The 12,453-nt window shown below is 44.4% G+C and overlaps 1 protein-coding gene across 4 annotated transcripts in view; it reads left to right on the top strand.

The window, feature by feature from the left end:
* NRG2 (neuregulin 2) overlaps positions 1 to 12,453 on the top strand; it is a 151,276-nt gene that overhangs the window by 130,415 nt on the left and 8,408 nt on the right. For 2 of the 4 annotated variants that reach the window (XM_052684503.1, XM_052684501.1), the window contains 2 exons: positions 7,774 to 7,797; positions 11,950 to 12,052. In XM_052684503.1, coding sequence (XP_052540463.1) covers positions 7,774 to 7,797; positions 11,950 to 12,052 — 127 coding nt within the window. The remainder of the gene's footprint in view (positions 1 to 7,773; positions 7,798 to 11,949; positions 12,053 to 12,453) is intronic. The other 2 variants (XM_052684504.1, XM_052684502.1) reach the window with 1 other exon arrangement.

Below are 12,453 nucleotides of genomic sequence, written 5' to 3'. Positions count from 1 at the left end.
CTCGTACTTGTGGTTTATCTCTGATGAAACTACAGAGCTGAGAGCCCATAACTCCAGGATGTGTCCTAAACCAGAAATCCTCCCTGACCCTGCCACTGGGATTGCAGTGTGCAGGGGAAGAGGAATCAGCCATACCAGTAGCCCAAGTTCACGTCATGAAATCTTCTTCTGACCCCTCTTTCTTCATGCCCCCCCTGTTTGCAACAACAATGAAGCCAGACCCTCATTTTTAAAGTGAGTTTTCAGACATCTTTGTTAGAGGTCAGAATCTAATTCTGTGCTCTGGGCTACCTTTCTGGTATACCTTTATATACCTGCTGGCACTCAAGCGTGTGGATATAGCTAATTTAACAGCAGTGCTGGCATCGAGATAAGAGTCCTATCCTTTAGAGGAGCTGAGGGTGGTGAGCATGAATTCATAGGTTTAGCTGTCAGAGGTCTCTCCCAGAGCCTTGAGTGCAGGAGGAGCTGCATGAGAGATCACTCGTGTCTTTGTGTGGCTGTCCTTGCACTAGTGAAAGTGAAATTTCAGATCATGCTGTTCAACCACATCCTTAGCGCATCCATATCACTAGTAACCAGGGACTGTTTTGCAACTTCAGTGGTTGCAAAATCTATTCTGAGATTAACAGCTCTGAGCTTGGGACCAGAATTCTGCTTTCACATGTGACTGTCCAGCATCTGCTGACACCAGAGCAGAGCCTGAAGCCTGTGGGCATTCCATGCAAGGAGATTCTTTCCTTGGACAGTAGCTGGGTTTGCATGGAACTGTGATTTCCCTGTAATGGGACACCTATAAAAATGGCTCCTCTCTGTCCTCACTTTTACTTTAGAGGACCATATTATTTTAGGGACAGTACGAAAATACTGCTGTTTGTCCCTGTTTCATTTTTTAAGCAATTAGGTACGCATATTTTTCCACTTCTTTCTTGCTGGTGTTCTTCAGCACACAGCTTCCCTGGAAGAAAAAACAAGCGATGTTGGAGCGTTCTCACCCTGTCAGTACACTTGCTTAGTAGAACCTTTTGATCTGCTTAGAATCCCTTCTTTTTCACTTCTCTTACTTTGCAATCTCATCTCCCAGAGGACCTGCTGGGGTTGTGGTCTTTGCCTTTGCAGGCAGATCTTCATCTCTGCTTGCCCACGTGGGTGAAAAGTTCAGTAACACCACAAGAAGGGTCAGGACGTCTCTGATGTGAGACTTTCCAGCGCATTCTGGAGACTCACCGAATTGACCACACTCTCCTGGGCCCAGCTTCATAGGCACAACTGTATCCTGCAGCAATTTCCAGAAGATAGCAGCTTGTCTGAAGTCATCCTTTCATTTCAGAAATGTGCTTTATTTTTAAAGTGGTGCTGACAACAGAATTTCATATCTGCCTGTTGTACATCAGACCAAGACTAGTTTAGCTTTGTCTTCTACAAAAGCTTTTCAGGCCTTTGTGAAACCCTGCTGATGTTTAATAGTAAATTAGCAGGCTGTGCGCTGGCTGGTTGTAAAGGTCTTGTAAAACACATTGGCAGTTATTTTATTTCTGAAGGCACAGAGATACTGAAAGTTAAACACTGTTAATGCCAGCACTTCTCCTAAGTCTTCACATTTGGATTTTTTCCATCTGAGATTTATGGAATTTGGGAATATAAAAATTTGGGATGTAGTTTAATATCTGTGCCAATCTCTTGTCTGTAGAATCTGAAATTAAATCTTAATGTTGCTATTTATTCATTTCCCAAAGTCATTGTCACTGATCAATAGGAGAAATGCCCTACCATTCACACATTTAGTGAAATACTTTCATTTTCTATTTTCTGTTTTTTCTAATTAAAGCTGAAGTCTGTAGCCTGCCAGTAAACATCCTAGAACAGAGCTGATATCCTTATCTGATGTAATCTAGCATGTTCTCCACTTTTATCCCATATTTCCATATTGGTTTCTTTACCATTTGATTTTAATTCATAGTTGGAGTCTTCGCACTAGCTTGCTTGGGAAGTGCAGAGCAGCATTTTCTGCTACTCCCTGGGAGAACAGGGCTTCCTAAGAGGAGCAAGACACTGCACTTGCTGCATGGCACTCAGTGTAGTCATCTGGAACTACGCATGAGAAGAGCTTGATCTGAGAAGTCAGTGTCTTGCAGATGCAGACTATCTTGTCATGTCTGCTTGCAGTGAGCACTGACAGGAGGATCATCCTGAGTGCCCAGCTTTATGTGTCTCCTGGGCTGCTTAACTGTAGCCATCAGAGTTTAGTGTACCTCCTGATTATTTTTGCGTGTGTCAGGACATTCCCTTACAGGCATTACAGATTCCTACCAAGAATAGCTGACAAAAATGGGCATTTCCGAGATGAGAACCACTGTATGTTCTTAACCATGCACTGCAGTGTCTCTGGGTATGATCCGTGTAACGATCTCAGCAGCACAATTTCTATGCTATCATGAAATATTTCCTGCAGATCAGACATTTGAGCCTTCCCTCCAGTCATTCTTATGAGGAAGTTAATTTCATAGACCACTTCCAGCCAGAAAACCATAACTGTTTCTAGTTGCAGTGTCTGGATCCGGCTGTCTTCTCCCCGCTGTCTACTTTGTAAGTTTCTCAGCTTACTCCTCACATCGCCACCTCACACAGACGTGGTGTCTCTTGGAGTAGATGGATGAACACCCCACTTTGCACTCTTCTGGGACTAATGGAAGGTGTAGACCTGAATTTCATCTTCTCTCTTCATTCATGCAGCAACAGTTTTGTACCTGCTGATTGCAATATGAGAACGATAATCAGGAGAACGCTTCCTTCTTTTTTTAACCTACCTTTCTGTTTCCTACTTAATCTCTCACTCATCTGAACCCTAAAACAGTATGAAGCAATATTTCTAATTCCAGAAACATTCCTCAGCTTCCCTTTAATAACATGATAGCTTCAGACCACTCAATTACAGTGTAATTACTACTCTGTGGTGTGGCTGGCTAATAACAGGGTGTTTGTGGTTTATCGTAACAGGATTATTCCCCTACCCTGGACTGCAGTACAGGTTACCCTTGGGGATCTCCTAAAGTTAATCACTTGCTAATCCACAGAAGCTTGTCGGTACACTATTGTTAGATATCTGGACTCCTGAGGCCACCCAGTCATTTTTATTCATGCAGCATTGGACAAACTAAATGGCTGTAAGGTTCATGGAAGGTTCACTGACTACTCAGAGAGCTCATGCAATGTCCAGCCCTTAAATCATGTGCAGTGCCCTTGGTTCCCAGCATCATGGCACTGCTCCCATATGTATCCTGGAGGAAGCCTAGGCCAGGATAAGGAAACAGTGGGCAAGGCGGAGGTGGGTTGATGGAAGGACTTGATGATCTTAGAGGTCTTTTCCAACCTTACTGATTCTGTGATTCAATGATTCTCTTGTCAGTGCAGTTTATTAGTAGTAATCTTTCTGGTCCTCAGAAGTTACTCCACTTTGCTTCATGCCCTGAGCATGCTATGTGATTCAGAGAGCTCAGAGAGCTTGGGTTTGGGGGGTTTGGGATGGAATGACGTGTATGATAGAGATCTTAACCAAATTCTTAAGCAACCAGAAGTTCACGTAGGCACAGCCATTTGCTAAGTCTTTTATCTTTCTTAATCATTCTATAAATCTACAGTTCAGTGACACCCATCTTGTCTTGAATTCTTACTCATGTAAAGATATTTTATTTTAAAAGGTTTTTTCTGTTGATCATTTGAAGGAGATGAAACACGCTCTAGAACATAACATAGTCACAAAGTCTCCACGCATCAGGTAGTCTTCTGCCCAACAGGAAAAAATCAATAGGTCCATAACATACTTGTCCTACTTAGAGCACCTAAATCCAACTGGATTTTTGCTTTTGGTCCACTTCAGCTGAATTTTATTCCCTGGAGGAATCCAGTACAAGATCCGTGCATCACCTGGATGCTCAGTAAGCTCTGTTTGGAACGGCTGAGTGGTACCGGTCTGGGATGGGATCCAATCTTAATCCCACACAGATGTGCTGAAGCTGAAATGAAAAGCATGAAAATGAAGCATTTTTGTCATCTTTCATGTATTTTCCCTTTTTCCCATCTTCAGTTCTCCCATGCTTGCTGCTTTTCTCTGTTGGATGGCCTTCTCTCATGTTTACAGCAGTGTGGTATTAGAATATTTCCAGACTACTAGTCTGGTCTCCCTTGGGATCAACACAGAAGAGTCTAGTATAGCTTATAGGCACAAGCAATAACACAAATACTGCAAAGTAATGCATTTAAGGGGCGACTGGATACTCTTTCCTTTACACTGACGGCTGCTTGAGGAAGAATAGGATTCTATCTCAAGCTCAACATTTCCAGAAAGCTTCAACAGGTATAAATGTGACATGATTTTTCAATAAACTTGTCCTTGTTTCAAATGGTTTGGGAAATCTCAGGTGAGGGTGCTCAGCCATAGCTACTTGTCATTGGCCTTGGAGTTGTTTGGAGTTCAGATAGAAGGTTGATGATACGAGAAAAATAATATGTAGAGCTGAGTGCTGTCCCACAGTAATTGATTTGTGTGCTAGCCTCTGGCTATATATCGATTCCATTAGAGCTTGTCCTGAGGGCCTTGGAGTTCTAGCATGCATTAGTCTGTCTGCATAGATGGGATTCATTTGATTACAGCTATCCCAGAGGCGGCTCCCAAGCCTGGAATGCAACACACTTCCTCACTGCCAGCACCTCTACAAGCATGGAGTGGCCAGACAGCCAGGGTGTGTGAGATGCAGGCTGATCAGATTGTTGGAGGACACGGTGCAGGTGCTGCACACCATGTTGAGCACCTTCTCCACCTGGCAGCAAATACGACTCAAAGCTTTTAAAGATACATTGCTTTCCCCGATCAATCTCTTAAAAAAAGAGAAGAACTCCTTCAAACACAGAATGCTATCAGAAATACTTTTTTGCTCCAGACCAAAATAAATTGTTGTCTCTAGGAGAAATTTTGTTTCCTCAAACATGCTTGTTACCAGGAGATCCATTATTAATCTATCACGTGCTGTGTGGTGCGCTGTGTTCATGAAGATGATATCTCTCTGCTCAGTGCAGAAGCATCACCTTTTATTCGTAGAGATGAGGTCTCCTCATTTGCTTCAGAGCAGTAGCCAGTTGAATAATTTTGAACAGTCTGTTCTTAACAGAAGAGGCAAACCTTTCAAATCCCAGAGGACTCTTACAGTGTTTCCTCTTGAGTGTCTTTCCTCCATTGCTGTCCCAGCAGAAGGCCTTACGTGCCTCATGGCCACTTTGAGGAACTCCTGACCAGGGAAAGGAGTGAGTGCCTCCCTTCTGGATTCAGCTATGGGTGATACAGAAGCAATGCCTGTAGCTGCAACAGGCTGACACATCACTTTGCTTGTAATATCTTGTTGTGCTGGAACTGTTGGTTTTTTTTTTGCATAGCTTTGTTAACAGAGGAGCAGCTTAGAAAAAATGATATGATGGAAATTTTAGTAGCACCTAATATGGCTCCAATAATCCCTTTGCTTTTGAAGCTTGTTGGCTTCTTATCCATGGGAATTTTCTTCTGGAAGTCTGAAAGCACAGCCTGGTCAGTTCACAGATCAGAAGAGAGGCTGAGTTTTTAGAAGTCCACTGTCTTCCTGAACAGTGGCATCTAAGCAGCACTGAGGGAGGAACAGTCAGCACATGAGAGACTGAGAAAGTCTGAAGTGTAGAGTAGCTGTGTACTTGAGATGCAGAGGCACAAGCAGATTCAAAGCCACTCTTAGGTTTGCAGGTAGAAGCAGGTATGTGCTTTCCAGCTGTTGCAGATCTGCATAGTTTCTCTGCTGCCCAGGGAACCTGTAGCTAAGATCCAACACGTGAGCTGGCTGTGTCTGCTCTGTGGGACAGGGGAGCCCTGAGAACCTGCAGTTCTACTGTAGGGTGCACCACAGGGAGGCTCAAGTTCTGTTTGCACTAACAAAAAACCATAAGAATGTTCTGAATTGCATCCATTTGTGGCTGTATATACGAGAGCAGATCTGTCAGGAAGGAGCAGATGTTTAGGGAGTACACTGCCAGGAGCATACCAACCGTATAGATATTTGGATGAAATTTAATGTATCTCTATCTGCAGTTGTCACGGTGTCAGGTAAAACAGGTTGCATGATGGTAACATGCTCTAGAAAAACGTCAAGGTTAGCAGTGAAAACCGGAAGGCATAGAACAGGTGTAAGGTGTCCAGTTCTCTGCTGTCCACCACATTGAGTCCACGCTCCTGCAGCCCACAGGACGTGACTGTGAAATGCATGGTAGAGTTCTCCATTCGTTTTGCACAAACGTGAGATGTGAAGCAGAGATCAGCCTGGTTTTGTGGCCTTCAAGTTATACCAAATTTTATTAAAGAATCTCCAAAATCTCCTTTAAAAAAAAAATCAAAACAAACAAACAAACAAAACCAACAAACATCAGCACCGATTTGAAGAGAAGAACCTGCTTTAGCTGAAAAGTGTTTATGTGTTCCATAATGATTAGTGCTAATTTCCCTCCCGCACACTCAAGTTTTGAGCAGCATTGAAATAGCAAACCAATCTTCATGTGCAGCAAACAGCAATTCGTATGGAAAATGTAACAAATCAATCTGGACATCTCCGAGCTGAAAATAATCTTGTCCGTATGGTGATTTGGAACAGAAGAGCTCACTTTTATGTGCAATGATAAGTATGGAGAGCTTTAATATTTATGTGGAAAAAAATTGTCTTTAAGTGAGGCTGGTACCAGGAAAATTAACGAAATTCAAGAGTGGATTTTTTTTTTCAGAAAAAAAAAAAAAAAAAAAAAAAAAAAAGTTGCCTGTTCTGGACAACGGCGCTGTTGATTCATTAGACAAAGCCTGCTCTGCGTAGCAGTGCGTCTGCAAGATGAGCTGCAGTCGCAATTGTAACCAATTTGAATCTGAAAGCAGATGCTCCAGTTTGTGCTTTTTCTTTCTCTTTTTTGGCATGCTTGTCGTTTCTAAAAATGCAGAACCACAGCAGAAGTGAAATTTGGAAGATCAGAGACTCGAGGGAAGCTTCCAGTGCAATTTGCACTTTTAGATCTGCAAGGGATTCATTACCTTTGCCAGGGCAACTAATCACTTGCAGTATCAGTGGTACAGCTGCAAATCCGTGCTGCTAAGAGCAGTGCTTCACCATGCACATGCCGGCAGGAGGTGAGCAGGCCGTGCTGCCAGATGACATTGTGCATCCAAGACCAGACCTGAGGTCATGAGCAGGAGAGCTGTGCTTGCAGGCCCTGTGCAAGCGCCTGCACGTGTCTGCTGAGCGCGCTGCTTTGTGCGCAGCCCCGGGCACAGGGGCACATGTTGCCTGTAGAGTGCGAATGAATGGTTATCAGGTTCACACGGTCGCTATGTGTTTTGGCCTGTCTGGAGTCAGGAGTTGTTTCAGAACAAGTGTACCTTTTTTTTTTTCCTTTTTTTTTTTTTTTTCCCTGCCTAACCTGTAAATTCCACATCGGGTACTAACAAACATGGCTCATCTCAAAAGAATTCATAATCAACTAAAAGAATTCATAATTAACTTCCACTGCAATTTGTTTGGGTCTTCCTTTACATAAGATGTAAGCTCTGGTGGGAATTTAAAATGCTCTGAAGCATACACTGTGTTCTGTGTAACTGCTGCTGAGCCTACAGAGATGCTAACTGCTGTAACTGCACAGTGTGTTTGTGTATGAGAGATCTCTGACAGACCTGTTTTTCTTTTTCTCTTTCTCTTCCTTGTCTTCTTTCTGCATTGGCAGAGCATCTTGGATTTGAATTAAAGGGTATGGAACAACCATTCATTTATTAATCAGAAGCCATTAAGAGCTGCCCACATTATATTTATGGCTTTAATGGGATGATTAAAAAATCAGCTGTTCTGTTCTTTTCCCTGGCACCAAGACAGATGTTTGGATTAAAAACCAAAACAAAGTAAAAATGCAAAGTCGAAATGTAAAATGATAAAAACGCAGGTGTATTTTTAGCAGCACTTTTTTCTTTGTTCCGAGCAGCAGCCAGGTGCGTGTGGCACGACTGAGATGTTCCAAACCATGGTCTCCTCATTCGACACGCTTCTGTGCCTTTAACCAAAAGGCAAGAGTTTGTGTCAATCCTAAAGGCTGCCAGCAGGCACCACTTGGGGACAGGCAGGGGAAGGCGAGTTTTAGGAAGTTTTAGGGCTTTTGCAGCGCTGCCATTCTGTGCGCTAACATCCACTGTGTCCTATGAAGGACCAGGGGGGAGGTTTACTCCCTCCCAAAGGCCGTCTGCTGCCTTCTGTTCCTGACAGGAAGAAACTGACCCATGGAATGTGACGGGAGGTGAGCTCCTCTAGAAGACACTGAGCCCGGGGAAGTCAGTGTGATGCTGAGCTGGTGGCAAGCTAAAGCGTGGAAAAACACTGGCTTACAGCCTCTTGGAAACAGGCGACTGCCTGCTCCTACCCAATTGCTCACAGTCATAGTGTTTTTCCTCCTTTCTCGTAACTCTGTTTTCAGACGTGTATCAAATCTCTCTGGAGCAAGCACCTGGAAAATCAAATCCCTGGGTTAGGTTTCCCTGGGTGCGCAGACGAGTGTGGGAGGGGTTGCTCACCAAGAACAGAGAGGTTTGTCTTTATCACTTAGCTTAAAAAAATTGGCCCAGCAATGCCATCTGGAGCAGATCTTCTCATAAAGATACTTCAATTCAATTTGCTAGAGACATGGGGACACCAATATTTCACTTCCGAATGCTAAATTGGCTTCTTGGGGCCCTGAGCCGGAGGGCTGTGCACAAGCTGAAGCTGGAGAAGTTGGTCTCTGCTGGCTTTTGCATGCCTTCCCCCCAAGGCTCGTGTGTATCGCCAGCAGCTTGTTCCTGCAGCAGAAAATGAATGCATTTTGCGGTTTCAGAGAAAGTGGTGCTGCTAATACTAATACACTTAAACAAATGTTAAAATTAAGGATTTTTGACATCCCTTTTTTGTTGACTTTTGTCCTTTTCCTCATCCATTCTCAATGTCATCACAGAACCGCACACATCCCGTTCCCAGTCTGCAGTCGTCTCTTCTCTGCCATCCGTCTCTCACTCTCATGCGTTGCTGTGAACCCATGGCTGGACTGTGATTCTGTCGACATTATGTGACACAACATGGTTTGTTCGTAGTGTTTGCTGCTGTAGAGTGACAATGCTGCTGATGAAGATGTGGCATTTTAGAGCACGCAGACACAAATGGACAAGTCCTGCTCCAGGATCTTACCTTCCCAAACACAGAATTGCAGAAAGCATTCTCCTATTTTCTGTGTTTTTGTCAAGATGATTTTATGCAGCACGAAGATACTATTTTACCAAGCATCAACTGTAATGAGATGTTAGGAGCTGAGCTAAATCACTGACAGCAGGTCATTTAATTTTTCATTTTTGCAGTAGTAATGCACAGCCTCCAGCTTCACTGCTTCACACAGCAGAGCTGTCAGCTTGGGGAAGAGCACCTGAGTCTGCATTTCTGATGAACTGAATTATTCCCCTTACAATGCAGGTGGGAGTTCAGGAGAGCCACACATATAGAGTTCTGTGCCCACATGACTGCCTGAACAGAGGCCAGGGTTTGAGCCTTGGATGAAATTTTTTTTAGCTAGCTAACAGGCTAAAAAACTTCATGGTTTTGATGGCTTTGCTCTCTTTGTCCCGCTCCCTTCCGTAATTCAAACAGAAGGATTTAAACTTGAAAAAAAAATGTCTTTATGGCAAGAGATGTAGCTGGTAAAGAGGCTTTGAAAATAATTGGCTCCACGGATTGATCTATGGTGAAAAATGTCCTTCTTCCCCCCCCGTTTGTGGTAATTGGCGAAGAAATACAGTTGGGTAGCAGCTAAATTCATGCCCAGTGCCATCTGTACCCAGGACATGACCCTGTCTGGTTCTGATGCTGATAAAATCTCTGAGGTTCCTGTCTGAAGGAAATAGCTGTCCAGCTGTAAGCCAGGTCCCAGACCTGTGCAAGAGCAAGAAAACTTGTCTGCCGTGGTTGCTGATGCCTGGAACAGGAAGGACCTCCCTGGTAGGAGCAGGTCCTGCACCGTCCGCGCTCCGGCCTGAGGCAGTGCAGGTGGCTGCTGCAACTGCTGCAGCCCAGTCAGCTGCAGTCAAACAAGCTGTGTTCTGTCATTGCTCACACCGGCTGCGGAGACGGAGTCTGGGGTCTGGCTGCCCACGGCCCTGGTGCACGGGGGGACGTGCTTCTGGGTGAGCTCCACCAGCACTCAGAGAGCCTGATCAAGCCAAAGGCCAGGGCACAGGCAAGAAGGATGTACATTTATTTCTTTAAACTGTAGCTTTGCAACAGAGGCATGAAGCAAGCCCTCTTGATGATGTTTTGCATCCTCACGTCAGGATGGTTATTTGCATCCCCTGGTTTAGCAGTTCTTCCTTCATTTCCATTTTGAGTGCTAGACAAAGATAAGCATTTTTCTCAGCACTATTTTATTTTATTTTATTTTATTTTATTTTATTTTATTTTATTTTATTTTATTTTATTTTATTTCCAAAAAGCACTTTCCTTTCTAAATTGGAAATTTGAGATTAGTCAAAATATTTCTTTATCTGGGATACTTTGGTACTTATCCAATGGTCTTTCTCTGGAGTCTGGCCCTACTTCTAGTTGATGCTAGCACCTGAAACCAGACCTGTTTCTCTTCTAGTTTTATATCTCATAGTTTTTGTAGCTCACGTATTCCATTGAAAGTATCTAGTGTGTGCCAGTGGAACACGCCGAGCACAGCAACCATGGCACAAGTTTTATTGCCTGATCAACGTGGAAAAAAGAAAAATTCAGTGAATATTAGAGAAGACACAAGGCCCGGAGACTTTACAATTAACACATAGTATGGAGACACAAGCACATTGGCTGTAGGTGCTAAAATACAAGGCTCACGGCAGCTGTGGACTAGATCCTTCTCTTAGTCATTCAGACTGCCATTGCTAGTCTCAGTGAAGGTAGCTGGATTTTCTGAGAACATCTGCTTTGGAGTAGCCATAGCCATGCAATTGCTGCCTAGGTGTGGTTCAGTCACACAGCAGGTGATATCCTGCCATTTCCTTGGAGCTTTGATTAACTGGAATGAATTACCTGCCTTTTAGCACGGTCTGGGTTCTGATGCAAATGACTGACTTTCCTGGTTTGAAAGGCAGTCCGTGACAAATAGCAGAATCTGAAAGAAGCAGCAGCGTGGTGCTTGAATTTTGTGTGTGCATCTGGGCTACCCAGTGCAATGGAATTAATCATTTCCTAGGGCTTCATTAAAAATCCACAACTGCAGTTGGTTACTGTATTTTAATTACTCCACTTCCTTTTCTTTGTCTAACGTGCTATCACTTTTCCATCTTCGTTCTGCTTTTTGACTCCTTTAGGATGTCCCTCCCAGCACCTGCATGCTTTGGGGCTGTTGCTCGGCGGTTGCAGCGCACTGCCGAACTCCGGAGCATGCAGCAGCTGTGAGGAAAAGGCATTCTGAGTCTGTCAGAGCAGAGAGCTGTGAGGAGAGCATCACAGGGGTGTTTGGTACGTGGTGGCTGGGGGACGCTCGAGGGCTTCCTTCTTTGATACCAAGCTACTGAGAAAAGGCGATCTGCTGGAAAGGAAAGGAAACTCACTGGGCTCTCTGAGATTAGTCACCGAGTTACGCTGTGGGAAAAGAAGAGAAAGCCAGAAGCGTGCTTGAGAAGGGCTGAGCTACTGAGGGCAAGGGTTGAGCTACAGAGAGACAAAAGGATTGAGGAGCTCTTGAGGGGTGAGCAAGGCTGGGCCAGCTGGCCTCAGGTTTGGGCAGCAGATCAGTAGGAGGTGTGGCTGAGTCCTCTCCATCTCACCCTCATGCAGTGCTGGGTCCTGTGCAGCCAGGTGCGTTGTGGTGCTGGAGCCTGATTGCAACTGATTTCTTTCTCTCCATTTGCAGAGGCAGAGGAGCTCTACCAGAAAAGAGTTCTAACCATCACAGGAATCTGTGTTGCCTTGCTTGTGGTGGGCATCGTCTGTGTGGTAGCTTACTGTAAAACCAAGTGAGTATGTGTGGTTAACAAACAATAACCGGTGAGAGATCTCTGAGTGGCAGTGATTGTGTGTCATGCTTTCATGGTGTTCACCCAAATGCTGTTTTAAGGAGATGCTATGCTGTGGTATTCCCAGCAAACTCTGAAGGAAGCCGATGAAGCCATCAACCATCCTGTATGAGCAGAAGTTTCCCATTTCTTTATCGCCTGAATCATTATCATGTATCCAAGCCAGGTGATGGCACGTGGCTGGGAGAAGCAGTCCCCTGAGCCAACAGAAGCACAGTGGGCTAATGCCCAGGAGCTATGGGCTCACTTGTTTACAGTTCTGGAACTTCCAAAGCAATGATGATTGAGCAAGAGGTTTGGGGACCTCGTTCATGGCCAGCCTCCCCTGATCAGACAGCACC

This window comes from Tympanuchus pallidicinctus, unplaced genomic scaffold, assembly GCF_026119805.1.
Source record: "Tympanuchus pallidicinctus isolate F22 unplaced genomic scaffold, pur_lepc_1.0 scaffold21, whole genome shotgun sequence".
NCBI lineage: Eukaryota > Metazoa > Chordata > Aves > Galliformes > Phasianidae > Tympanuchus > Tympanuchus pallidicinctus.
The sequence above is the reverse complement of the archived record's forward strand: the minus strand, read 5'-3'. Positions and strand labels throughout refer to the sequence as shown.